The following is a 26007-nucleotide window of genomic DNA, read 5'->3' on the forward strand; positions in this document are numbered from 1 at the left end:
ATAGCCTGCAGTGACAATAGGGCTACTTAGGAGTGTAAGGTAGTGGGGTCCCAAGCCCAGAGTAGCGCTGGCCCTGGGCCCAGCTGGGCTTCATCTCTGGCAGCCTTTGCATCTCATTGCTCTGAGGGCTCCTCACTAGGCCTAGTACACGAGACTGAGCATGCTCCCACTCCGAGCTCTCAAATGCCCATATGTCACCATCCAGGGACCGCTGGCCAGTAGTCTACAGGGAGGAGAGCAGCTGGAGTGACCAAGTCATAAGCTGTTGCCCCGGAGCTTCAGAAAATGACAGGGTCTGAGAACTTCTAAGAAGCTTCGGTGGTTGCCTTGTGAGCTTTCTAAAAGCCCACTGACCAGCACGGAGGGAAGAAAGTCCCCCCAGAACCACAAGAATCCAAAACCCTGCCTCACCGTGAACTACATCGAATACCAACCAAAAGCAACCTAAAGAAAGCTGACCTGGGCCACAGGTTACTGGCCTCAAAGTCTTCGATCCTGGTTTTTGAATGATTTGAAGTTTACCAGCTGTAAAGAAAAGTAACAGGGCTTAGAGTATCAATGTTTCTATCACATAACCAATGTGCAGACCCACAGGGAAGTCCTGCATTAGGACTGCAGCCACAGGTCTCATCTATCTTGTGGTTGTCAGGCTCAGCATGGTCCAAAAAGGCTGCTCCAAGCCATCTATCACACCGACACCCCAGGAGCCATTAAGAACAAGCAGATGACTCAAATCTGGATATTTCCTGATGTCACCCCACCCCCACCAATTCCTCACCTGCTTGACCTTGATTTCCTGTCTACCTTCCAGCGGCAGGGGAAAAGGAGCATGGGAAAGAGGCTTTCGGGTGGGGCTCTTCAACCAGGGTATGCTATCCGGGTGAGATCGGCCACAAGGGCTGGGGTGAGGCCAGGTGGAGACAGGTCACACGAGCTGATTTTGTCTGTAGGCACTCTGATTTTGTTGTATGTTTTCCAGGGTGTTGGTTTTACATTTTTTAACCTCAATTTAAAAAAAAAAAAAAAAAAAAAAAAAAGATGTTTTCACAGCAGATGGTGGTGGCAGGTGTCTTTAACCCAAGCACTTGGGACGTTTTTGTAGATCACGGTACAAAGGGCTGGAGAGGTGGCTCAGTGGCTAAGAACAGTTGCCCTTGCAGAGACTTGGGTTTGATTCCCAGCTACCATTCCACAGCTTACAACCAGGGATCCAACACACTCTTCTGAACTCTATATGGTATACATACATACATACATTTATACACATAACACGGTAAATATATTAGTGGGGGGGTTACAGTTCAAGACAGGGTTTACGTAGCCTTGGCTGTCAAGAGAACTTTCTGTGTAGACTACGAGCTGGTCTCTGCCCTGCCTTCAAAGCCCTGGGATTAGAGGCAGGCATCACCAGCCAGGCCATTTTTTTTTTTTTGTTTATTTCTTTTGTTTTGGGGTTTGTTTGTCTTTCAAGACAGGGTTTCTCTGTATAGCCCTGGCTGTCCTGTAACTCACTTTGTAGACCAGGCTGGCCTCGAACTCAGAAATCGGCCTGCCTCTGCCTCCTGAGTGCTGGGATTAAAGGCGTGCGCCACCGCGCCCGGCTCAGCCAGGCCATTTTTAATGTCTCTTTCTTTCAAGCCAGCACACAGTGAGTTTCACTATGCAATTTTTATACATACATACCAACCTTGGTGTCTCAGGTCTAAAATTTTGCTAATTCAGGAGGCAACACGGTGCTCAGTGCCCCGATTCCATTTTCACAGAATCAAGGAAATGCACAGAAGATGGAGGAAAACAACCTGCATTCCAAGAGGACCAGCTCCATCTCCCAACAAACAACTCATTTCAGAGCCAGCATGGGAACCAGAGCTGACCCAGGACCTCGGCTGCTCTCAACCTTAATCAGAGGCAGTTCTTAAAGTGGGCAGCCATCCCTGGGAAAACACACAACCAGCTGATCAAAGAAGCACTGAGAAGAAACTAAGTAGGATACCAAAACGCTCACACTCCAGGGCTCAGGGGATATCACAGAAGCGGTGGGGAAACAATGTAAGAGCTATAAAATGAAGCCGTGCGCTGTGAAACGCTTCGTCCGGACACAACAGAGAGTCATGAACTCACAGAAGCCAGCTGCGGTGATCGGACAAAACCAGCACAAGACTGAAACAGCAAATTCCCAGTACAGTTGTGGCCCGTCATCTCCAGGCCCCGTTTGTTACTGGGGAGTTGATGCTGCTGGCATTTAATGGCTGCTGGCGGGAGACGTTTTCAAGTGTTCCCACAGTAAGGTTTCCAAGCTCTATGGATGGCTCCATACCCATATGGACAACATTAATTGGAATTAGGGGGCTAGTAAGGAAAAATGACAGCAAATTGGGAGAGGGACACAGGCATGCCTGGGGGACACAGCAAGAGCTGGAATAGGGAACTGAGGTGGGTATGATCACAGCTCTTTTCATACACATATGGAATTCAAGATGTCTTTAAAAATTTTTTAATTTGGGCTGGTGAGATGGCTCAGTGGGTAAGAGCACCCGACTGCTCTTCCGAAGGTCAGGAGTTCAAATCCCAGCAACCACATGGTGGCTCACAACCATCCATAATGAGATCTGACTCCCTCTTCTGGAGTGTCTGAAGACAGCTACAGTGTACTTACATATAATAAATAAATAAATCTTTTAAAAAAATTTTTTTAATTTGAAAAATTTACAAAAAAACAAAATAACAAACAAAAAGCAGCTTACACCGCAGTCCCAGGACTGAGGCTTTGAGTCTGAGATTAGAGTGGGGGGCCTTCTGTTGCACAAGACAAAGACACGCTCCCAGCCCCACACAGCTGGGTCCATGATGGCCCGACCACTCTAGGCTGAGGTCACACTATCTGACCAGGCCAGTCCAACAAAAGGTCAGACATTCAGCGCTGAGACTTGCTACTCACCCAAGAGGGTGCTCACATTCCTGCCTTCACGGCGAATACTGCTTAGTGGGCTCCAGAGTGACAGGTCACCTAGTCTATTTGGTACCTTCAAAATGGTCGGGGAAGTTCTGAACAGATCCGAGTAAGTGGCCCTGCCCTGCCCTGCCCCGGGGTGGGTACAGGATGAGATTTGGGTCTGGGGGTTGGAGAGACAGGAATGAAAGCTGAGAAATGCCTGGCTCATTCTGGAAGATGTCAGACAATCTCTCAGGTGGGGATACTTGGCCCTGGCTTTCCAGGAAGCAGGGATGACAGCAGGCTTCAACCCCACCATGTCAGCTGCCTGTATCCTTGCCAATCTCAGGACACACAAAGCCACTCCTGTGCCTCAGAACTACAGCCCACACAGACATCATCCCCACCCCATGGGCTGTCCCAAGGCAAAAGTCAACCACAACTCAAAACAGCATCAACAGCAGGAGGTCGGGTGGGAAGCAGTGGACAGGCAGCAGGGAGAGTCAACAGTGTGTGCACACCGCCAGCACATAGTGTGTGCACACCGCCAGCACATAGTGTGTGCACACCGTCAGCACACAGTTCCACTGCCTCAGTCCACCTCAGGCTTCCTCAGAGCTGGAAAGAGATGCTGGGTACATGACCATCTGCCAAACACGGGACAAAAACTACCAAAGGAAGACTTTTTATTTTCAAGTTTCTATGGAGATATTACAAACATGTAGATTTAAAAGAACATTTAAAATTTTTAGTAACTATTTAGCTTTAAAATAAAAATATGATTAGGCAAAATAATAAATAATGCCATCCCGAGTCAGCTGTTAGATCAAGTGTGTCACACCACCCACTCCAGGCCCGGTGCTCCGAGTCCCTCACGTCCCTCAGGCTACAGCTCACCCAGCCTCCTAGTGATGCAGGAATGAGAGGGCCACACTGTCCAAATCTTCACTTTATTTTTAATATAAAAATGCAAATTTGGAAACCCACCCTGCCTTTCCCCTAACATAATGCTTTACCTCTTAGAAATAAAAATAAAGGACTAATTCTATATACATCACATGTACCATACAAAATGTATCCAAAGTCTATTGCTACCAAAGTGTTCTAAATGAAAACAAGTTACAGAAAGCTCCTCATTGTAAACAAAAGATTACAAGTTACAAAATCAAAGTACACACAGGCCAGTCGTGTATATAACCTCGCAACACATTCTGCTCCCACACCAAGTTGAATTTTTATGTGCCTGTATAAAAATGCATATCAATATACCTTTGCAAATTTATTTTTCATTATAAAGCAAATGAGTACACTTTCTACAATAAATAACCCGCTGGGAGGCACGCCTGCAGGAGCCAGGGCAGAGCAGGAGACTCAGGGCAGTCAGATCAACGAGGAGAACGGGCCCTGTCCGGCAGCAGCTGGCGGGACATTTTTTGGTGATTTGCAAGTGATGCACACAGCATAAATTTATTCCCTCTTTGCACAAAGTACCATTCAAAATAATGTCATTTTCTTTCTTAAAATACACATTTGTCATTGTAAATTTACATCCCGTCTTATTAAATAAGCGGTACTCTGTGTAAAGAGCATGATCTACAAAATTATTAAACATTCAAAAGTCTTTAAAAAAAAAAAAAAACCCTACAGATTAGAATAAGTGAGGCCTCGGCCCTCGGCACCTGCAGTGGGACCCCAACACCACACTGCTCGCAACAGACCCTCCTCACTTGCAAAGCCAAGACCAGATGGTTTCATAGAAAACTTGGAAGTGAAACCTCCCCTCCCCAGGGGAAAAAGAATTAAAGAACTACGCCTAGAAAACCAGAATAAGTTAAGTTCTGAACAATATACAAACATGTACAGCTTATCAACACTATGGACAGAGCTCCCGGCTGGCTGAGGCTTTGGCCACCGCCTTTGCTGGAAACCACCTCAGTCAATGTCACTGAGGTCACTGGCTGGCTCCCCATGGACCCGGCTCAGATGATTCATGGCTCGATCAAATGCAATCCGCACAGCCTTCCGGATGCTAGAGTTCCTCCCTTCCATCATTTTCAACTTGTCGATGGTCTCGTCGACACCAAGAGGGACCATCTTGGACTTGGGAAGCCACTGCCTTTTAAAGAGAAGTCAGAGCATAAGAACCACCAGCTCATACTCGGTGTGGCTCACCAGCCATCAGCCCATGCACACAGGAAGGAACCTGGTGGTACCCAACCCAAGCTCCCACACGCTGGGCCTCATGCAGGATGGATTGGGTGCGTAGGGGACCCACCTACTCAGTCCTCTCTGGACTCAGCTAAGGCACGAAAACCACAATACAACTCTCTTTCTCAAGCTTATGCCAAGTGGCTACAGAGATAAACCTGGAACATACAGCTATGCACACAGAACAGGCCCAAGATAACGCAAGTGAGTGACCCACTAGGTGAGCCCAGGTACATACACATATGCACACAAGGGACAAACTAGAATGTGTGTGTGCACATAATATAGGTCAGTGAACCCTGGAGCAGAGTGAAGAGGCATCCTAGGGTGGGTGAAAAGACTACAAACAGAACCATCAAGTGGGCAAAGCCAGTGTAAGCCTCAATGATGAACTGCCAGGAGCCAGAGTCAGCAGAGAGAAAAAGAGGACCACAGGGAACCTGGTAGCACCCCAAGAGGGGCCCCTCCATGGTATTGAAGCACCTTTCAGTCCTAAGCATGGCCAGCTGAAAGGACCCAGTTACAATGGTCTGCATAGGAAAGGGCTGGATTCAACTAAATATGGTCAAGATGTCAGCAGATATCACCCTCAGGGAGTATTAGGATCTCAACCATGAGAGGAGTTCCAATAGCTCTGGGTGGAGAGAGGACAGGAAGATGGACAGGATGGAAAGGGGCAGAGCAGTGGGTTCAGAAAGCCCACTGCAAGTGAGCCTGGATCAAGAACTGAAGACAGTCTGAGCCACTCAGGGATCGACGAAGTGATAGGAGCTGTCAGAAGAGACCAGCACCTCACAATCCCCAGGTGTCATTAGGCAGCAGCAGACAAGGACCAGGAAAAAAAACTACTTGGAGACACCCTTACTCAGCATGGGTCAAGCTAAGCCCCAGGTCGGATAGAACCCCAGCTCTGCCTGCTGCAGACAGCACACTCACCAGCTCCTCTTATTGTCGAAAAACAGAACAAGGAAGAGCTTCTCCTCGGACTTGGTCTGCATGTGTTCACCGATCTTCAGCACATCCAGCGGCGGCGCAGGGATGGTGACGCCATTGTGGTGGCCAGGCACTCGTGGCATCTTGGGGTCAATAATCTGCCAAAAACATGCTCCAGTGACTCACAGTACTCTCAAACTCAGAGCCTTCTAAGCTCACAGCCATCCACACACCTGCCTCCAGAGCGACAACAATCATACACCTTTGGCAGCAGAGGAACTGCAAGGTACAGAGCATGCACTGGGGCCCCTCCCCAGGTCCCACCACAACACCCTCCTCCCTGCCTGCAGACTCACCAGTGCTGGGTAGGAGGGGTAGCCGCTGCACTTGGCCCATACCACCTTCAGGGGCTCCAGGACGGAGGCAGCAGCGTCAGTGGAAATCCACATGTTGCTCTGGCCCACCTCTAGGAGAAAAGGTCCAGCAGAGTCAGAGCAAGCAGGAGAACCGCTAACACACTCAGCACAGTCTCCTAGCCTGGGGCTAGAAAAAGCCCCACTCTCCTGTCAGGCCCCGCTTCCCAGCTGCTGGAGCAGGACAGTTCTACCTCACTGTTCCTCCAGGGGAAGGGAGGCCTAGAAGCCTGTCCAAGGCCTCCCTGCTTCCCACCACCCCCAGTTCTAAGGCCTATGACTTCGTGTCCCCTGTACCTCACCATACTTGAACCTCCATTCTAAAGATGGGATCCTTAAGCATGTACCAGATGCCTATCACACAACCAAACAGCCAAATACAAGTCCTGGCTTGCTCCAAACTACCACGACATCGCTCTTCTGAGCCTCGCTGAGCACGTCCAGCAGCCCAGGACACACCTCAAGAGTCCACTGTGGCCGGGCAGTGGTGGCACACACCTTTGAGCCCAGCTTGGGAGGTAGAGACAGGCGGATTTCTAAGTTTGAGGCCAGCCTGGTCTACAGAGTGAGTTCCAGGACATTCAGGGCTACACAGAGAAACCCTGTCTCAAAAAACCAAAAAAAAAAAAAAAAAAGGAGTCCACTGTGTATGTACTGTGTGTGTACAGGCCCTCACTGACTACTGTTGGTAAATGGTGTGTCCCACCTCACAGCAGCACAATCTATTAGTGGCGCTGTAACTCAGGGCCTCCAGTACTCCTATCACACTGAATGCACTGCAGCCTCTAGAGCCACAGAGATTCCCTGCAGTCTCCAGCCCTTCTCAATCCCAGGTCTCTGCCCCACAAGCCTCAAACAGCGAGGATTTCTATCCCTGGAGTTGGCCCGGTCCACTGACAGGGAAATCTAAACAAACAGCATCAGCCCGGCAGACACACACACTCCCTTACACTGTGGCCTGAAGCTAGGGATGACCACCCTGCTGGGACACATTCAGTCAGAAAGCAGATCTCCTCCTGAATAGACCTAACGATGAGGAACTCCTAGAGCCAAGTGCCACGCAGCCCAGGACAGACCTGAAACCCCAGGCAGGCAGCAGTTCTCACCTCAGTGAGTTAAGTAAGCATGAGTTTACTCCTTTCCTCAAGTGTGTGTGTGTGTGTGTGTGTGTGTGTGCGCGCGCGCGCGCGCGCGCGCGCAGGGGGTGGGGGGGAGTGTGCCTGACTCACAGCCCCAAGCCACCAAGACCAGACACTGCCTTTCCATCCATTATCTGTATCCCAACTTACCAGCTGCAATCCTGGCCGCCTTAGCGTAGTTTCCATTTTCAATACAAGATATCAGCTCGCTTCGGTCTTCTAGCGTGTGCCTTCGCACAAGGGCAGGTTTCCCTCGCCCACACTTGGGTGTGCTAAAGCTTCGGAGGAAAGCAGAGATGAATCAAACTGAGAGCACAGTTTAGCGTCCCCCGCCTGTGTCTTTATCCTAGTCCAGGTGCCAGGCTGCCAACGGACAATGTGGTGTGGAGACCCAAGAAAAGTAAGCCTGTCCCCAGGAGGCCACTTGGGTCACCCTTACCCACTCGACAGTGGCCACTACAGTACACATAGGCAGGGCACTGCACATCACAATCTTAATCAGAGAAAAGATTTGGGGCGTGGGAGGTATAAAGTGTTAGTTTAATTATAAACTAACTTAAATCAACTTCTGACTTCAGTTAAATCCGACTAAACAAATCAATTTATCCCGAGAAGCTGTTCCTGATGGCAAAGCACACCCATGAACTAGCTCCAGGGCAGTCCATCTCCATCTCCAGAGGACCGGGCCTACCTTGAGTCGCAGAGTGGGCTGTTGCTGGAACAAATACTGGATTCAGATGCACAGCGCCGCCGGGGCGCAGCTTTCCTCCCTGGGCCCCCTCCTGGCTCCTGTTCGCTTCTAGCACCCCCAAAGCCATTGGTGAGACCTGGAAGGCAAGAAGCAGACGGATGCTCAGTCACAACACACCAGAGCAGTAGCTTTAGCCCAACTTAGTCCTACGTCTCTCTCTCTTCCTTAAAAACTACAGTGTTTTCCAAATAACTTTGCTTTTGTAAGACAGGGTCTCATAGAGTTCAGGTTGCTCTTGAATTTCTGATCTTGCCTCCAGACCTGGTCTGTGTGGTGCTGGGGTTCAAGCCCAGAGTTTTGTGCATGCTAGTTAAGCACTCTACCACCTGAGCTACATCACTGGCCCCACAAAGAACACTGTCCACACAAAAGCCAGTATCTCATGTCTCCTGTGACCTCCGTGGACAAATGCAGAGGCACTGCTGAGTAAAATGAACACAACAGACCACAGAAAGTCAGAGCAGCTCTGCACATGCTCAACTAGTCCCAGGGGAGCAAAGCAAAAAGAAACTGTTACCACTTCCCAAGTTAACAGATCACATGGAGTAAGGGCTGGGAGCTTACATCAAAACTAGACTGTCCACTAGACAAGGAATAAGCGGTGTCGAGACACAAACACTCCAGTGCCCTAGAGTGGAGGAACACTACAAGATTCCACAAAACACACTGACCATGTAGAACTTTAAGGACTAGTATAGAAAATTAGGCTTTAAAAACAAAAACAAACAAAAAGGGAGGGAGTAAGAAAAGAGAGAAAGAAAGGAAGGAAAAAGAAGGAAAACCAGGGCAGTCTATCCCAGTGGGAGAGCACGTGCCTAGCAGGCATGCAAGGCCCTAGGTCTGACCACCAGCCAAAGTAAAATTAAATTAAATTTTTTTAAAAAAAAATCAACGTTAACAAGAACTTTTTAAAAATATGGATAAAACACTTTAAACCTGCAAGTGTGGGCCCAAGTCATCCGAGCGATGTCAGGTCCCCAAGCAGGAAGAATGTAAAGTTGGCAGGAGGCTGAGCCATGCGGCCACGGTCTCCCTGAGGTACAATGTCTGCACAAAGGCAAGCACAGCATCTGGAGATTTGTGAAGTGCTTTAATAAAGACCAATCTGAGTCAAGGCCACACCACATTCCTGGCAGGCAAGTCTGACCCTGACTCTATGTCGGTAAAGCAGGAAAGGCCCGGCCACCCATGGTCCTCGCAGACCTCCCTCAATCAGAAGGATCCTGTCCCCAGGCTGTGCGCTTGCATGGCTCCTGCTGGCTACACCAGCTTAAGAAAGAGAAGGGGACGGGAACAGCAAACAGACAACACTCTTTTTGTTCACATATACCCATCTTCCCCATATAACCTTAAAAAAATTTTTTAAACTATTTTCCAAAGTAAAACATGTAAACTTATTTTTGAAAAACATTTTCTTAAAAGTATGAGGTGACTGTCTAGATTACAAGGTCTTCGTTGCGTTCTCCCATATCACGCCTGGGAAAGGACCTGCTTGTGCTAAAAAAGGTCAAAAACGCTTCAAGAAGTTCTCGTTTGCTTGCTCACTGGCAAAGCAGAAGACACAAGACAGGGAAGAAGCCACACCCCTCTCCTAAAGGGCCTCAAGGCCCAGCAACTCTTAGGAGGCAACAGAGCGTGGTGCTGCCTTGGCCGGTGCAACACACAACTCGGACATGGACACCTGCTGACTTAGGTTAGCAAAGTCAACACAGAGATGGCCCTGTCACCTGGATGGACGGACGGAGGCAAAGCCCTTGCTCCAGGACTCAAGATCTTAGAAGACTACAAGCCCAGAATCTCTGCCATGGCTAGGCAGAGCAGGCACCTGCAGGCAGGTCTGCAGAGTCTAAAGGTCTTGGACAAGCAGGTCCCCAACACTGGCATCTCTGTGCTAGAAAGAAACCTAGAAGAACCCAGAAGTACAGTTCACACACACACACTTGGTGTTCCCAACAAAGATGGCAACAGCTTTACCCATAGCAAGGTACTTTGTCAGGGCCTAAACAGTCCCTTGTGGGGGAAGGGGTTTAGAAAAACTAAGAGAACATTTATAACTTTGAGAAAGGAAAAAATATGATTAAATCTCTCTCTCATTTTCCCAAGTGTCTAATTATTAGGGCACACTGCATCTGGGCTCCTAAGTTTACAGAAAGTTTTCACACATTACATAAAAATACCTAACACCTTGAGAAGCTGGCAGAGCCACTATGAAACCTGAGCAGCTTTCAGGAAAGACCTCTGGGGCCCGCTGAGCAGAGCCATCTCCAGGCCTGCTTTTCATAGGGTGCTACAGCCCAAACACAACTACGGTGCTTGCATGGCCCAGCCAGATTCTTGTCGGCTTCCAAGGCCCTGGACATGCCCTGAGAAGCAACAGGGGCCGGAGACACAAGCTTGAAAAGCTCTTGCAGACACTGTCTGAAGATGACATGGCTTTGACACAGAGCCAAGTAAAGAGCTTTGTGTCTCTGCTTCGCTCTTTGTGATCCACTTCCTACAATGACTCTCCAATTAGCTGCAGGAAGGAGAGCCAAATGATGCTCCTCCCACCCCCTCACCTCCCCCCCCAAAGCTTACTGTAGAAGATCACACACATGCCTACTGCTCTTGACAACCAAAACAAAGGTGAGATGTCTCCTACACAAGACCAAGGACCCCAAGCACATGTCAGTCACAGAGGGTCCTGAGGCCTCCAAAGAGAGTGTTCAAATACCTTACTCAGGCCCAGAGGAACCCACCAAAATACCACTGCAACTGTGTCCCAAGACAGGCCCAGCCCCAGCCTTTTAACTACCACATCTTCCCTAAAAGCTCCCCCTTAGCCCAGGTCTTCTACAGCACAACTGGGTTACACGGAGTGGCCAATAAAGGGTCCTCTGAGGTGCTCAGGTCTCCAGCTCTCACCCACAGGCCAGGGAGAGGTCCCAGGTGGTCTACCTGGAAAGCTCAGAAGCACACAGTGGGGAAGTAGGGACGTGATCCCTTCTACCCTGGGCTCCCAACCAGCACAGTGCCAAGAGCTCACAGGCTGCAGCACGTGAGAGCATCAGGGCACTGACAGGCTTCCCACCCTCTACAGAAGCCATGAGCTGTGCCTGAGACTGTAGTCACTGAGTGCATCCTTGCTGATACACCTGCCACCACAGACGCCTCCGGAGCACAGGTTCCTCTGAGACAGCACAGAATCATGCTGCCCAAAGCTCCAGCTTGTTCCCACCTAGTGCACATCGACAAGCTTGTGTCCCAGGCTGGACCGTGCCCTAGGCTAGGAATGCAACCATCTAAGGGTGGCAGCAAAAGCATCTATTACTGTCCTCTGATCACACTTGACTTTGTTGTCTCCAAAAGAACTTTATGTTGGGTGCATCGCTCCACCTTTCAATAAAGCACAGTGAGCAAGACCACCCCACCCACCACTCTGCTTTTCATAAGTACAGTCTATGAAGACAGCTGCACATGGCCAACACAAGCCAGAGGCCATGCCAAAGGCCCTCCCAACTCAAGGGCACTGCAGGAGGACTTCTCAGCTGGCTCTGCAGATATCTGCACAGGTTCCAACTAGATTAGCAATGCCTACGAATCCAAGAAACATTGAGAGAGAAGAAAGGAGGGAGAACAGAACAAAGAAATAAAAGATGCTAACAACCAAGTAAGGAGCTCTATTTAGGCCCATTCGGGCAGTGTATGTGCAGTCAGTCCCTTCAGACACCTAGACCACGACGGCCTAACCGGAGCCCCCGGCCATCCCAGGTCAGTTCTGAGTGTGCTCAGGATGAGGCTCAAACTGTTGGATTGTGTTGTCCAAGCTACAGCAGGCTCTGCTATAGCACCAGCAAGACGGAGGCACCGAGAGACATCTGCTCAGGCACCAGGCTCCTCTCAACTGCTGGGCTGAGAGAGGGGTACGCTGGCCCAGGACAGATCTCCTTCAAGGTTAGGTAGGTGTCTGTTTAGAGGATGGCTCAGCAGGTGATTCCAATGTGGTCCTCAAGAACTAGGAGAAGGTAAGGAGGCAGCGAAGGCTTTGCATTCCAAGAGGCCATTTAGCAGAACTCCAGTCCAAGTCGAGGTTAAGAGAAAAGGATTAGGATCCAAAGAGTGAGCTACCCAGGCACATTAGTGGTTAACTGAAAACCTGGAAAACAGTGAGAAGCCATTTAGTCTGACTGCAAGGGCAGGGATCATCTCCTCCCTCAACAGTCCATGGCCAGGGAAGACATTTCACCTGCTCACCACTACCACACCACACATTTCATTGAGAATCTCCACACCACAGAGTACGAGTAAGAGGTGACACAGGTCCTGGCCTGACGGTCCATTGATGGAAATAAACAGGCAGAGTAAAAAAAACCTACGAAACAGAGCCAGCTCCAAAAAATATGAAAACCATAAGAGCAGTCACACCATGCTCGGCACTGCCCACATGGCCTGCCTGTCCTGCAGGCATGAGCAAGCTGAGGCCTGTGGGTGGGCAGTTTTAAAATAGGTAAGTCCACGCTTAATCTAACTTGGAATCTTGCAGTGCACTGGAGAGCACCAGAGAATTCCCTACAAGTTCAGTGCCCGATGAACCTGGAAAAGACCAGAAGGTTCTGAATACTCCAAGTCCTCAAACAGCGAAGAACTGCAACTTGAAACAAGAAATCCAGGTGCGCAGAGAGCACCACAAGGTTCAAGTGGAGGCACAGCCAGCACCGATGGTAGGATGGGCCCGTTCAGCCCAGGCCTGGCCCACCATGGGCCAGGCAGATGCAGCAGTGGACGCCTCCTGTTCCTGAGGGTCAGATCTTAGTGCTAACAAGGCTCCCGGCTGCTCAGGAGTGCGATTAGGAATTCATCATGCATCCACTGAAAGCTACTGCCATTCTGGAATAAGAAAGCAGAAATCTCCATTTCAGTCAGGATCAAAGGCACTGGGGATCACACATCCTAAAGTTAAGACTCCTTGGGACTCACCGTTGTCACTGAGAACCCAGAAAAGAACTGAGATGTGCAAACACATAACATTTCATGACCTCGAGATTAGTAGCCCCCGGCGACAAATGGCCCAGCAGAGCCCACATGGCTAACTAGGCTTCCTGGCAGAAGCTGCCAGGTACAAAGCAGGAGCTCTGGACAGCAGCTACATGGTGAAAGCTTTTTCTACAGTGTCTTACAGGGTTAACAAACTTTCTGCTGCTGGTAGATATGAACCCTGAGGAGGCAGAAAGCCATCCTGTGCGTGCAAGGCACCTGGTATTGAGACACTGAGCAATCTCCTAGCAGCAGAGCACAGCATGCCATGATCAGTTCAGTGACAAAGGATTTAGACACCAGAGTCTTTCACTAAATGTGGCTAAGAAAAGCTAAAGCTATATAGTTTCAGAAACTTCCAACAAGAACTGAGATAACTTCAGTTTCAATCTACTTCCTGTGGCATATTAAAATTGCTTCATTAAAACCAAGGGTTATTGGATTTTAAAGTGCCATTATCAACTCATCAAAACAAGAGGGCATTGAGAGAAATTTCTATAAAATTACTGACTGCAAAATAAAAATTAAATTAACTGGGCCTACTAGTACAGGTCTGTGATTTCAGCTACTTCAGAGGCTGAGGTAAGAGGCTAATGAGCTAAAGGCCTTTATTATAGAAAAGGTTCAAGACCAACTTGTCTCAACATTTTTTGAAAGGTTCACCAAGATGTGTCAGTGTAAAGGTACTTGCTGTACATGTCTAATGCACGCTGGGAGAGACAATTTTTTAACCCCAACCCCACCCCCAACACACACACACATTAAAAGGCACTCCATAGTACACAGCAACTTGCCACAAGGTGCCAGTCACACACGCGCACACACACGCGCACACACACACACACACACACACACACACACACACACACACACACACACACGAGAGAGAGAGATGGGGGGAAGAAACCACAATGTATTGACTTTGGCAAGAAGTGCTCTTCAAGGTGTGGTGCTTCAGGCCAGGGAACTCAAACAGATGGAGAAACAAAGATGAAGAGGTGTCAATAGTCCACTCTAACTACCAGGCCAGCCTTGCCCTCCCAACCCTCTGACTGGACCACCTGACAGGGTTCCAGGAAACAGAATTCCCTCATCAGCCAAGACCTATGTGTTGCTCACTGCTGACATGTAGACAAGACCAGCCAACACCAGAGGCCTGGATGAGAATGCAACTTTCCTTACTGTGGTGGTCTGAGAATGGCCCCCATCAATGTTCAAGACAAAGCTTGGGGCTGGTGAGATGGCTCAGTAGGTAAGGGCACCCAACTGCTCTTCTGAAGGTCCTGAGTTCAAATCCCAGCAACCACATGGTGGCTTACAACCATCCGTAAGATCTGACTCCCTCTTCTGGAGTGTCTGAAGACAGCTACAGTGTACTTATATATAATAATAAATAAATCTTAAAAAAAAAAAAAAAGACAAGGCTTGTGCTGACAGAGGTCAGGAGAAATGAAGTAACGGGAGTGGCGTCCTTACGACGAGACTACTCAGGCAAGAAGAACGGGGCTAAGGAATGATCTGTTCCTAAAAAGCAATAAATAACAAACCAAAGCCAATGCCAACGTCACTCAAGCAGGGCAAGCTGACGCCTAACACAGCTCTCCAGCCTGGTGGCTCTGACTTCACAGTCTGGAAGGATACAGGAATAAGGAGTTGTGGACTCTTCCTCCTGTTAGGGAAAGCCACTGAAACCAGGCTCCTGGCAGGTCAATCCCTGCATGGGGAAGTCGGAAAGGCTGCTGTGTGAAGCTGCCTGAATTGTGCTAGATGTCCCGATGTTGAAGTTGCCAAAGTCATGAGATGTCTACCAAGGAGAGCTACAAACACAACATGGAAGCAGTTCCTCAGAGATGTTCTGCAGTCAGCAAAGCTGGAAGGGGAGAGCCATCTCTGTCAGTCCTGACACTGGACACAGAGCCAGAGGATTCAGAGTTTGCCTGGCTGGGTTAAAGGCCTGCTATGGTCTGGTATTTCCTAACTATTGGAATGCTAATGTATTTTATGTTGGAAGTATGTGATTTTTTATTTTGCTTTTACAAGAGGTTAAAATTAGGAGTCTCAGAAGACTCTGAACTTTCAAACCAGTGAAATTATGAAACAATGGGGACTTCTGAAGTTGGACTAGATACACTTTGCATTGTGATATAGCCACAAGCCTACAGGGGCCCAAGAAACGGAATGTGGTGCTTTCAATGAAACTGTCCCCACAGGATCATATATCTGAATGTTTATCCCCAGTTAGTGCAACTGTTTGGGAAAGATTAGGAGATATGACCTTATTGGAAAAGGTGTGTCACCAGTTTTAAGGTTTCAAAACACAAGCCATTTCCAGTTAGCGTTCTCTCCTGCTTGCACAATCTCTCTCCTCTCTCTACCATCCCAACAAGCTTATGGATCAGATGTAGGCGCTCGGCTAACTTTCTAGCACCATGCCTGCCAGAATGCCTGCCATGCTCCCTGCCATGATGGGGATGGACTAAACCTCAAGAACCATGAGCCACAAATTCCATCATTTCTCTTATAAGTTGCCTTTGTCTCGTGGTATCTCTTCACAGCAATAGAAAAATAACTAAGACACTAATCCTAGGCACCTAGGACCAAAAGCAAAGTGCAAACCTGCCTTACACAGACAGCAGACGTTGAACATCACATCTGATGCTGGCAATCATCGTTTAAGAACACAAGCACCCGCTTCCGCAGTGTTTAATCTAGGGATTAGACAGGAGGAGGCTGTGAGGAAGCCAAGCCAGTGCTGTCAAGCACAACACAGGGAATTTGAGGAAGCCAAGTAAGAGCCGTCAAGTCAAGGACAGCACAGGATGCTAAAGGTATAGGCACACAGGCAACATCTTAGAAAATAACACATCTCAGGTTAACAATAGGACTAGGTGATAGCTCAGTGGGAATTCAGTGACCTGAGTTCAACCCCAGAGTGAAAGGAGACAATCAACTTCCGGTTCTCTCAAGATTTATTCCCCAACCCACACCACACTTTAGCACTCAACCAAACTCACTTAGCTTTTTTTTGTTTGTCTTTTAAAAAACGGGGTTTCTCTGTGTAGCCCTGGCTTTCCTGGAACTTGCTCTAAGGGGTGAGCCATGACTACTCAGCAAGTTTAGCATTTAAAAAAAAGAAAGAGAGACAGACAGACAGACAGACAGACAGACAGACAGACTACCTCCATTAGAAAGAAAAAAGCCTGGCAGTAAAGGAGAAAGGCTTGAGTGGGATTTTACCAGGCATGTGTAGTATGTGCACCCTGATATGTGCTTCCCTCCTAGTCAGGCGCACATGTACTAAAACAACATACAAAACCACTGAGGGAACATCACGGTACTCCTTAAGCCAAGTATGAAGTGTTACAAGTAATGAGATGACAGCATATTTTCAAAGAGCTCAGGGAAGAAGCAGCCCTCAGTAAGGAAGGTTCAGGTTTAAATTGATGGTTCTGAGCTGTGGGAACTGCTCTTAGAAGACCCCACCCCCCGGGCACCTAGTGCCAGATGTGGCCATTCCCAGGTCCCAGTTTACACATATACATGCACACAATAGTCAAGGTATGCAATCAAACTACATACAAGTCAACAAGAAAGGAACAAGGGAGGGGCGGAGCCAGCCATGCCCACTGCATAGCCAGCTGCTGGGCTGCCAAGAGGCTGAATGGCCACTGCCAGAGGACAGCTTACAGCTTTAGCAGTGGAAACAGCCTCAAACAGCCTTTTAAGAGGTCTTTTGGTTGAAAAGCTTTACCCACAAGATAAGGAGTGCACAAACTCATGTCACAGAACCAAAGCCTCTGTACTTGGGAGGTTAAACTTCCAATGAAGTGGAAATGCCAAATCTTGAATCACTGACATGTTGACATGAGTGAGAGGATGCCGCAAAAACAAAAGCTGAGCACCATGGTTTTCTATTATGAGCCCTGGGGGAGAGCTGCCCCTGCCATTTACCTGTGTCCAGGCGCTTTCCCGGGGACTCCTCCTCCACTTCGGAGTCTCCACATGTGCTCCTCGACCTTTTCCTTGGCTGCAGTAGAGTCTCCAACCTCGGAAGGACTACAGACAAAAAGGTTTTGGTCCCTAGCTGAGGAGAAGTTGGCTGGGTTTCAGTGTTCTTGGCAGACTTTGGGGGGCTTACACTTTTCGATTTGCAGAAGAGAACAGAAGTGCGTCTGTTTACATCGCTTGATGGCTCCGCCACTGCGGAGGCCGCCGCCGCCGGCACATCGCCACTACTGGCGAGGGTGGGCTCTGGAGGGTGTCCGCTTACCAGTGCGCTCTGAGTGCAAGTGCTATGTGATTCATTATCAAATGTGACTCTTTTGAATAGTTTACTCTGCTCGGGGTGGAGTTCTACTGGGTTGAGGGTTGGTGGTTCTGAGTTAGTCTCCGAGTTTGAAGGAAGAGGTAATGCATCTGATGGTTCAAGTTTAGGGGGAGAGTTAGCTCCTGAAAAAATTATAAATAAAGTGATTTTGAAAACTGAAGATTATAAAATCTATTATAAAACTTATATAAATGTGAAGTCCACCAAAACACTAATTCAATTAAGGAAACAGCATCACACACATTGGTCTGCGGAGCAGTGTGTAGCCCCGGCCGTCAGGTAACACTGTGTGTTTCCCTAACAAAAGATTTCGGGCCTGGTGTCCTAAGCCCAGGTGCACAAGTTACTTTCTGGAAAAAACTGTGAAAGAGCATTTAACACACAGCAATATTAAAAACCTCATCTGAGTTCAGGACAATCTCTGCATCAGTATTTACTTACCTTGAGGAGGGTGAGACAGTGACAGAACTCAGGGAGCCTTAAAGGTCCCACAGCAGTTTATGCTGCGCCACAGAGTGATAAAGAGAAGAAACAAATACTCAACTGTCTAACCGGGACTTTCTTTTTTGTTGTTGTTTTTGTTTTTGTTTTTTCGAGACAGGGTTTCTCTGTGTAGCCCTGGCTGTCCTGGAACTCAGAAATCCACCTGCCTCTGCCTCTGCCTCCCAAGTGCTGGGATTAAAGGCGTGCGCCACCACGCCCGGCTAGCCAGGACTTTCTAAGCCAAAGCCCAACTTTGGGGAGGTGAGTGGCTGGGAGACTCTAACGAGGCAGCATGGTCTTCCACTCCCTTAGGATACACAGACAATACTCCCTTAGTTCCCCCACTCTACCTTCATATCTCTAAAAATAAAAAAGACCCCCAAAATTATTTCAACCTCTTTAGTAAGGTATTTACAAATTACCAACATGGGAGCTGAAGAGCTGGCTCAGTGGCTAAGAGCACTTGCTGCTCCTGTAAGGGGCATAGGTTCGGTTCCCAGCATCCACGTGGGCAGCCAACAACCCTCTAGAACTCCAGCTCCAAGAAATCCAACGCCCTCACCTGGCCTCTGTGGCACAAGGCCTGTGCACTTGGCACACAGTCATACAATAAAATAAAATAAAAACAAAACCAATATGGACCTGACCAGGGAGAAGCACCTTCCTGTCTCCACACACAAAGCTCAAGCAACAAACAGCAGCAGAGCTCATCGTGGAAGGCTCAGCCCGCTGGGCTCAACTGCTAAAGGTTCTTTCTGGGCAAGATTCTGAGACTCTCACTACAGGACATATGACAGAAAATTCAACAGCATCAGTTTCAACATTCCAAAGTAGCATGAGCATGCATATGTTATCCCTAGGTATGGTTTCTATTTTATTCAAACTACAAGTTTCCCACAAAACATTTACACTATGTCACAATACTTTACATTTAAAAGTCACTCTGAAAGTAAAAGGCTACACAACTTAAAAGCCTTGAGGATGTCCCTGCGTCACTTGATTAACTCAGAACAAAGGCTCTGCGCCAAGATCTCCTCGGGACTCAGCAACACCAGACTGGAAACAGCAACTCTGGCAAGTCAGGTGGCTTGGGCTAATTGTGTGTATGAGAAGCCTGTTGGAGACAACTCCACCACCAAGCAGTGGAAACAGCCTCAAACAGCCTTTTAAGAGGCCTTTGGTTGAAAAGCTTTACCCACAAGATAAGGAGTGCACAAACTCATGTCACAGAACCAAAGCCTCTGTACTTGGGAGGTTAAACTTCCAATGAAGTGGAAATGCCAAATCTTGAATCACTGACATGTTGGATATGACGACATTCTTCCTGCCCACTCGGGTTAGGTTCAGTAACAGCTTTAGGACAGTATTATTTGCAAAGCATACAGGGACACTGAGAAGATGGGATTAGGAACAGTGCAGAGCCGTGCATGGCACTCTTGGTGCACACAAATATGAAAACAGAAGTCGCTGGATGGTGTGTTAGGCTGGTAGAACAGCACATGGCTGTGTTGGATGCCCACCATTGGGCTCACACTGCGTACTTCAGTTTGCCGCCTGTAGCCTGCCTCCGCCGCCGCCTCCTCCTCCTCCTCCTCCTCCTCCTCCTCCTCCTCCTCCTCCTCCTCCTCCACAGCTCTGTACCTCTTCCCTCACTCCAGGCAGCTTATCCTGAGGCTTCCAGGATGTCCAATCCAATCCCTACATACAAGACTACCAGAGAATGGTACCAGAGGCCTCCTGCCCAGGGCTCCAGGCACTGTAGATCTTCCATCCGTTCTCTCCATGGCTAAGAGGTACCAAAGACCTATTTTCTGCCTCCTGCTTAACTTTTCAGATTCGGTCACTGCTGCTAAGACAACAAGTGAACATGCTGTCCCTTCCCACAAGGTCTCCACCACATTTCATCCCCCCCAACCACTGTCTATCAAAAGCTGCTTGCCCACAGGGACTGCATAGCTAGTCACACCCATCTATGGTCCCCTCTACACTCCAGTCCTGCATTCTCCCTGCTCTGTGACAACCAATGAGGTGGAGGAGCCCAGGTTCCCAACTACTGCCCTATAGTTCACTGGCATACTCCTGGGTGTTACAAAAACAATCACACTGGATACAAAAGGCGTTGCCCAGGCCCAAGTGAAGCACCATCTCCAGCAGCCATAGGGCTAGGCTACACAAAGCACTAAAACTCACACTGAGATAGATTTAGCAACACCCAAGGCGTCAGGCTCCTTGATGAGTGAACTCTCACGCCAGAACACAGGGCAGCACCAGTGCCATAGCTAACACTCCCATCAGGTCCCTCAGGCAGGAAGAAAAACCTTACTGGCAGTTAATATACAAACGTTAAACATTGTCCTTTTAAAAACCTCACTGTCTGCTAGCAACTATCACATCCGGATTCGACAGACATCTACTCAGGACCAGCTAGTCCCTTTGACCATGATTCTCTATACACAAGGCCACCAAGCCAACCGAATGCTTCCACCAAAGCCACAGATAACTCTGGATCCCACAGCAAAGTGTGCAGAGACTTTCCATAACTAGAGACTGCACCATCCACACCAGCGATCTATCCTGCTCCCTTCTGCCAGCCCTGAAAGAACAGTGTGTACTGTATTCAATATGGGGTACATACAGTAGGGACAGCACATGGCTGCTGCAGCAACAGTGATGTCCCCCTGGAAGTGCTGATCTGGCCAAGAGTAATCACCAGCACATAGACTCTGAGCTCACCAAAGCTCCTAGTTAGAAATGAATGAGTAAAAACGTCTAAGAGCTCAAGCTTGTCCCCAGGTTTATCATGGCCCCATTCCATGTGTCCCTCAGACTTCAACTGACTGAACTCTTCAACCCTAAGGTCAGCATGGGAGGCCTCCTGACAAACAGCTTGCCCTTTGTACAAGCAAGCCAGGCATGTCCACTGTCCAGGACAGCTAGGGCCTGTTTTGTTCCTCAGATGTTAGCCTTCAGGGGATGTTTCCTCTAATGCAAACACCCTACATGGTATAATACACAAAAATGTTGTTTAATTACAATTTAAGTGAAATTGCTTATTTTATATTAAGATATGCCTTCCTAGGTGTGAAAAATCTATGAGCCTTCTCAAAAAAAAAATAATAATCACAGATTTTTTTTTTTTTAATTGGTCATGATGTCTCAGGGCCCTAGCTGGTCTAGAACTTACTCTATACATCAGGCTGGCCTCTGAACTCAGAGCTCTACCTGCCTCTGCCTCTAGGATGTATGACTGCATCCAACCAAAACATCCTCTTTGGGAAGAATATGCTGAATTACTACGTAATGTCTTGAGTTCAGGGTTCTGTCCCAACATGCATATAGCAATTTCACAGTTCTGTGTCTGCTGTTCACCAGAACTGAAGTGCTCCCCTGTTGCCTGTCTGGAACTCAGTCTCTTTAAGAGGCCCTAAATTCCACCCTCACAGCTCTGCCTCAGAACAAACTGTCAGGCTCTTTCCTTCTCCACTCATCTTTCTTCTCAGCTAAAAGCAAAGTGCCCCTTTCCTGCATCTTAAACACTGGCCAGCAGCAATGTTAGGCCCGGGTCTCGGGTAGCACCAATGTGCTTCCTGTGAAGTGGCCGCAGCAGTGCAACGCACCAGATCCAGTCTTCCAATAGCACTGCTCTTCCTCCAATTTAGATACAAAAGGTGGACAGACCCTCAATCCTGTAAAGCTACTGCAATGTCAGTGAGCGGTCCTGCCTAACCCTTCTCCCCAGCTGACTCTTTAGGACAAAGTGTACAGGTCACTCACTAAGTGGCTGGACCAAGGGTCCTACTGGGCCAGTTCAAGCAGTGACAAGAGGAGCCTGAGAAGGGCTGCCATGAGAACCAGGCAATGGCACTATATGGGCCTCACCACAGAATGCAAACAATAACTGTATCCTGGATGCATCTGTTTGTCAAAGGTCCCATGAGCAATGTTCCTTAAAGAAAGCATAGAGGCCCCAACAGAGGCAGAAAATTGCCATGTGCAGGTCATTAGGCTTTTAGAAAATGAGGAGAAAACGTGTCACACACTGAGGAATAAAACCTTTACTGTGTGGACCAATCAAACTTGTTACCTAATGGCAAGGCCAAGGGTGTTTGTGAGTTTACAAGTGAACACACTAGAAGGATGTAAGGCCAGGAGAACTCTGGTGTTGGCCCTAGCTTCTGCTGGTTGCCTAGCATAACCATATAAAAGAAGCAACCAGAGAAGGGGAAAGTGGGTTAGAAGATTGTCACCAACTGTTAAAATTATAAGACTAAATTTAACATGGCATAAACATACTGAAACCATGTCACTCTGAGGAATAGGGCAAAGTCACATCTACTAAGACAGGCAGCCATACAGATCAAAAAAATGCAAACTATGGTGACAATGGTCTTGTGTTAATGTTTTTCTTATTTGGATGGGGCAGAAAAAAAAAATGCACAGGGAGATCCTAAGTCAAGCTGCTAATAGCAGTGGCAGAAGAAGTAGGTCTTATTTTTCTTTCCATTTCATGGAGTTGAAATGTGGTGATGTCAAGACAAGTGGACTAAAGGGTGCTTGTACCATCAAACATGCCAGTTAGATGCACCACACACAGAAGCCTCCCTCCCTCCACACAATGACCTGCTCATCTCGTGGATCGCACGGGGCAGACAGCCTCTTCTGTACTTCCTCCCTTCCTTCCTCTCCACCCTAACATCTCAGCTATCCAGCTCTTTCCCCAGAAGTCACTCACGCTGCCAGAATAAGACAGTGTCCACTGAAGGTGAGCCACAGGAAAGGCCTGAGGTGGAGGGAGAGTCTGGGAACAGGTCTGTGCACGTCAGACTCCTCCCACCATGCCCAGCCCAAGGCTGGGCTGTTCTCTAGCCAGTCCTCCTTTCCTAACTCCAGCCGCAGGAGGGCTTAGCTAAGGGCAGAGGTGCTTACAAGGCCTAACCACCTGCGCTTGATCCCCAAGCGTGCTAAGATGCCAGGAAAACCAACTCCAACTAGCTGTCCTCTGACCTACGTAGACAAGGTAAAAACAATTCTAGGGTGTCTACTCACATAATACTCTGCCTCAATTAACAAAATACAACTAAGTTATTGCCATTCCCACCATAGAAGCCACCTTCAACACTGTATTGGATCTAAACTATTCCTTCTAAGTCTTTCAAGCTCGAGTTAAAAGAAAATCTCATTCTGTTCCTTTAAGCTTGTAAACTAAGTGCCAAAATACAGCAGACAGAACACACCAAAACATCCTTTCAAAGAGCATCAAAAAAAGCCTAGCAGGAATATCCAGTAACCAAGAGTTCCGTGACCTTCAAAATGTACAAGCTCATCATTACTACAGAGCATCATTTAAGCCTGTCAAGAGAGCCCCGAGCCCGTGAGGTATGGCCCTCCTACCCCATGCTTACCTTCCTCCGCTGTGTCCGGGGCCAGTGGAGCAGCCTCATCTTCAAAGCCTCCCGTGCCTGCCCCTGTGGGCGGAGCCTGGCTGTGCTGCTGGCTCAGCTTGTTTCGGAGAAGAGCAATCTCTTTTTTAAGCAGCTTTGCCCGTTTACTCCGTGAGCCGCTGGACTTCATGGAGCAGGTCAGGTCCAACTTGTCCAGAAGTTCTCTCAGCTGCTCCTCCAAGCTCATGTGGGCCCTGTTGGCTGGGTCCAGCAACCTGTCCACTGAACCAAAAACACGTATCATTAGCCACAGGATTCGGATTCATGGCCGCCTCTGATAACAACACATCTGTCTTAACTATGTGCCTGGGCCTGCCCACGGCCAAAGCGCAGGCTTCAAATTCATTTAATCTTTGTTTGTTTATTTAGCTTCTTGGGTTTGTTTTGTTTTATTTGTTTGTTTTTGAGACAGTGTTTCTCTGGGTAACCCAGGCTGTCCTGCAACTCATTCTGTAACAGGCTGACCTTGAACTCAGAGATCTGCCTGCCCCTGCCTCCCAAGTGTTCCAATTTCACCATTTGGTGCCATACATACTCCTCTCTACCCTGATTCTGAACCTATGACAAGGCTGTTGTCACAAAGAGGGAAAAAAAGAGACAAGACACTCCTTCAGTCAGTAGTACACAAAGGACTAGTGTGGCCGTAGCAGAGGAGATGTGGGTAACACACATGGCTTTTCCTGGACTAAGACCCAACTCAGTCCTGCTCTGTAAAAAGTGAGAGGCACAAAGACCACCAGACATGTCTGAGTGCACCAACATAGACGCAAGATGGACTACTGACAGACGCTGCGTGTGTGTAAATATGTTCACATGGACTGTTTATACATTGTGAACATCATCCTAGCTCAAGTTCTTGCACATACATCATGACCAAAAGGAAACTAGGCTGCAGAGTCCGCAGGTCTCCCCAGACTCTAGGAACATTGACTGCAGGACTTAAATTAGTGAAATAGCCAAAAAATTATTTAATCTATGCGAAGATAAAACCAAAGGAACAGCAGGGCCAACAGAGACACCTACCATAAATGAGCCCTGCCCAGACCTGGTAGCTGGCCTAGGAGACTCATTAGCGCCCTGTCTAAACAGCACTAACTTAGCAGTGGGACACGACAAACACTGTCCAACTGGCTTACAGTCACCGCAACAAAAACCACCACTCAACTTCTCAAGCCTCCTTTCTTCTGTTTTGTGCTTGCTGAGTCCAGGCTGGCCTCAAACTTGTAATCCTCCCTCCTCAACCTGAGTGCTAGACCTGCAGGCTCTGCTGGTTGGCTTCTCTTTCAACAGGGCCAGTATTGCGGTTTGTATATGCTCTGCTTAGGGAGCGGCAATGCTAGGAGGTGTAGCCCTGTTGGAGTAGGTGTGGCCTCATGGGTGGGCTCCTAGCTGCCTGGGAGTCAGTACTCTGCTAGCAGCCTTCAGAAGACGTAGAACTCTTAGCTCCTCCTGTACCATGCCTGTCTGGATGCTGCCATGTTTCCACCTTGATAATGGACTGAACTTCGGAACCTGTAAGCCAGCCCCAATTAAATGTTGTCCTTAGAAGACTTGCCTTGGTCATGGTGTCTGCTCACAGCAGAAAAACTCTAAGACAGGTGGCACCAGGGACTGAGATATTGCGGTAATAGGCCTGACCGTGTTTTTGCTTATAAGAATGTAGGTTGGGGAACTTGGGATTTGGAAGGCCACAGAATGTTTCAAGTGGGGCTTCATGGTCTATCCTAGCTGGACTATGGAACACTTTGTTGCTGTGAGTAATCGGAACTGTGTAGACCCAGCACAAGAGGTTTCAGTGAGGAATTTCAGTTATGTGGTCTAGAGCCTTGTTTTTGTAGTTTGGTGAAGAAGTAGCTATTTTTGCCCTTGGCTGAAGAGTCTGCCTGAGGCTAAGGAGGCTCAGGTTAATTACAATGACAAAGGAAGCCTTAGAAAGGCCCATCGTAGACTTTGTTCTCAGGAAGAGCATGTGAATAAGCATTGCAAGGTTAGAAAGGAATACTGGAAGTGAATGGAGCTGAATGTGTTCAAGGACATTAGTTTGAATTAAGGGACTAGTGACCTTGGGGCAAGATCCCACCCAGTTAAGTTTTGGTCTATACTGGGCAGAACAAGCTTTTTAATTCCTGGAGGCAAAGGCAGGCAGATCTCTACTTTCAAGGACAGATCAAGTTGTAGGTGAAGAAAAGCTTAATTCCGGGCGTGCTGGTACACACCTCTAATCCCAGGAGTCAGGCTTGCATATCTCAGAGTTCTGAGCAAGATCCCCACGTGACAAACTTAGGCCTTGAAGGAGCGCGAAAGCTGGAAGCTAGTGATGACGCAATAGAACTAGGGGCCATGTTCCAGCTCCAGCAAGCAGCTTCG

At 48.3% G+C, this 26007-nt stretch overlaps 1 protein-coding gene across 9 annotated transcripts in view; it reads right to left on the minus strand.

Moving 5' to 3' along the window:
* Positions 1–3601: 3601 nt before the first annotated feature.
* Positions 3602–26007, minus strand: part of Brd1 (bromodomain containing 1) — a 47195-nt gene continuing 24789 nt past the window's right edge. For 2 of the 9 annotated variants that reach the window (XM_030248510.1, XM_006520835.3), the window contains 7 exons: positions 23602–23862; positions 17341–17445; positions 8317–8452; positions 7776–7903; positions 6430–6539; positions 6077–6231; positions 3602–5048 (listed from right to left, as the gene is read on the minus strand). In XM_030248510.1, the coding sequence (XP_030104370.1) occupies positions 4865–5048; positions 6077–6231; positions 6430–6539; positions 7776–7903; positions 8317–8452; positions 17341–17445; positions 23602–23862 (1079 nt within the window). In that variant the 3' untranslated portion in view covers positions 3602–4864. Of the gene's footprint in view, positions 5049–6076; positions 6232–6429; positions 6540–7775; positions 7904–8316; positions 8453–9447; positions 13243–17340; positions 17839–23601; positions 23863–26007 lie in introns of those variants that run through there. The other 7 variants (XR_384007.3, XM_006520834.3, NM_001033274.3 and 4 more) reach the window with 7 other exon arrangements.

Source organism: Mus musculus, chromosome 15 (assembly GCF_000001635.26).
Source record: "Mus musculus strain C57BL/6J chromosome 15, GRCm38.p6 C57BL/6J".
In the NCBI taxonomy this organism is placed as follows: Eukaryota; Metazoa; Chordata; class Mammalia; order Rodentia; family Muridae; genus Mus; species Mus musculus.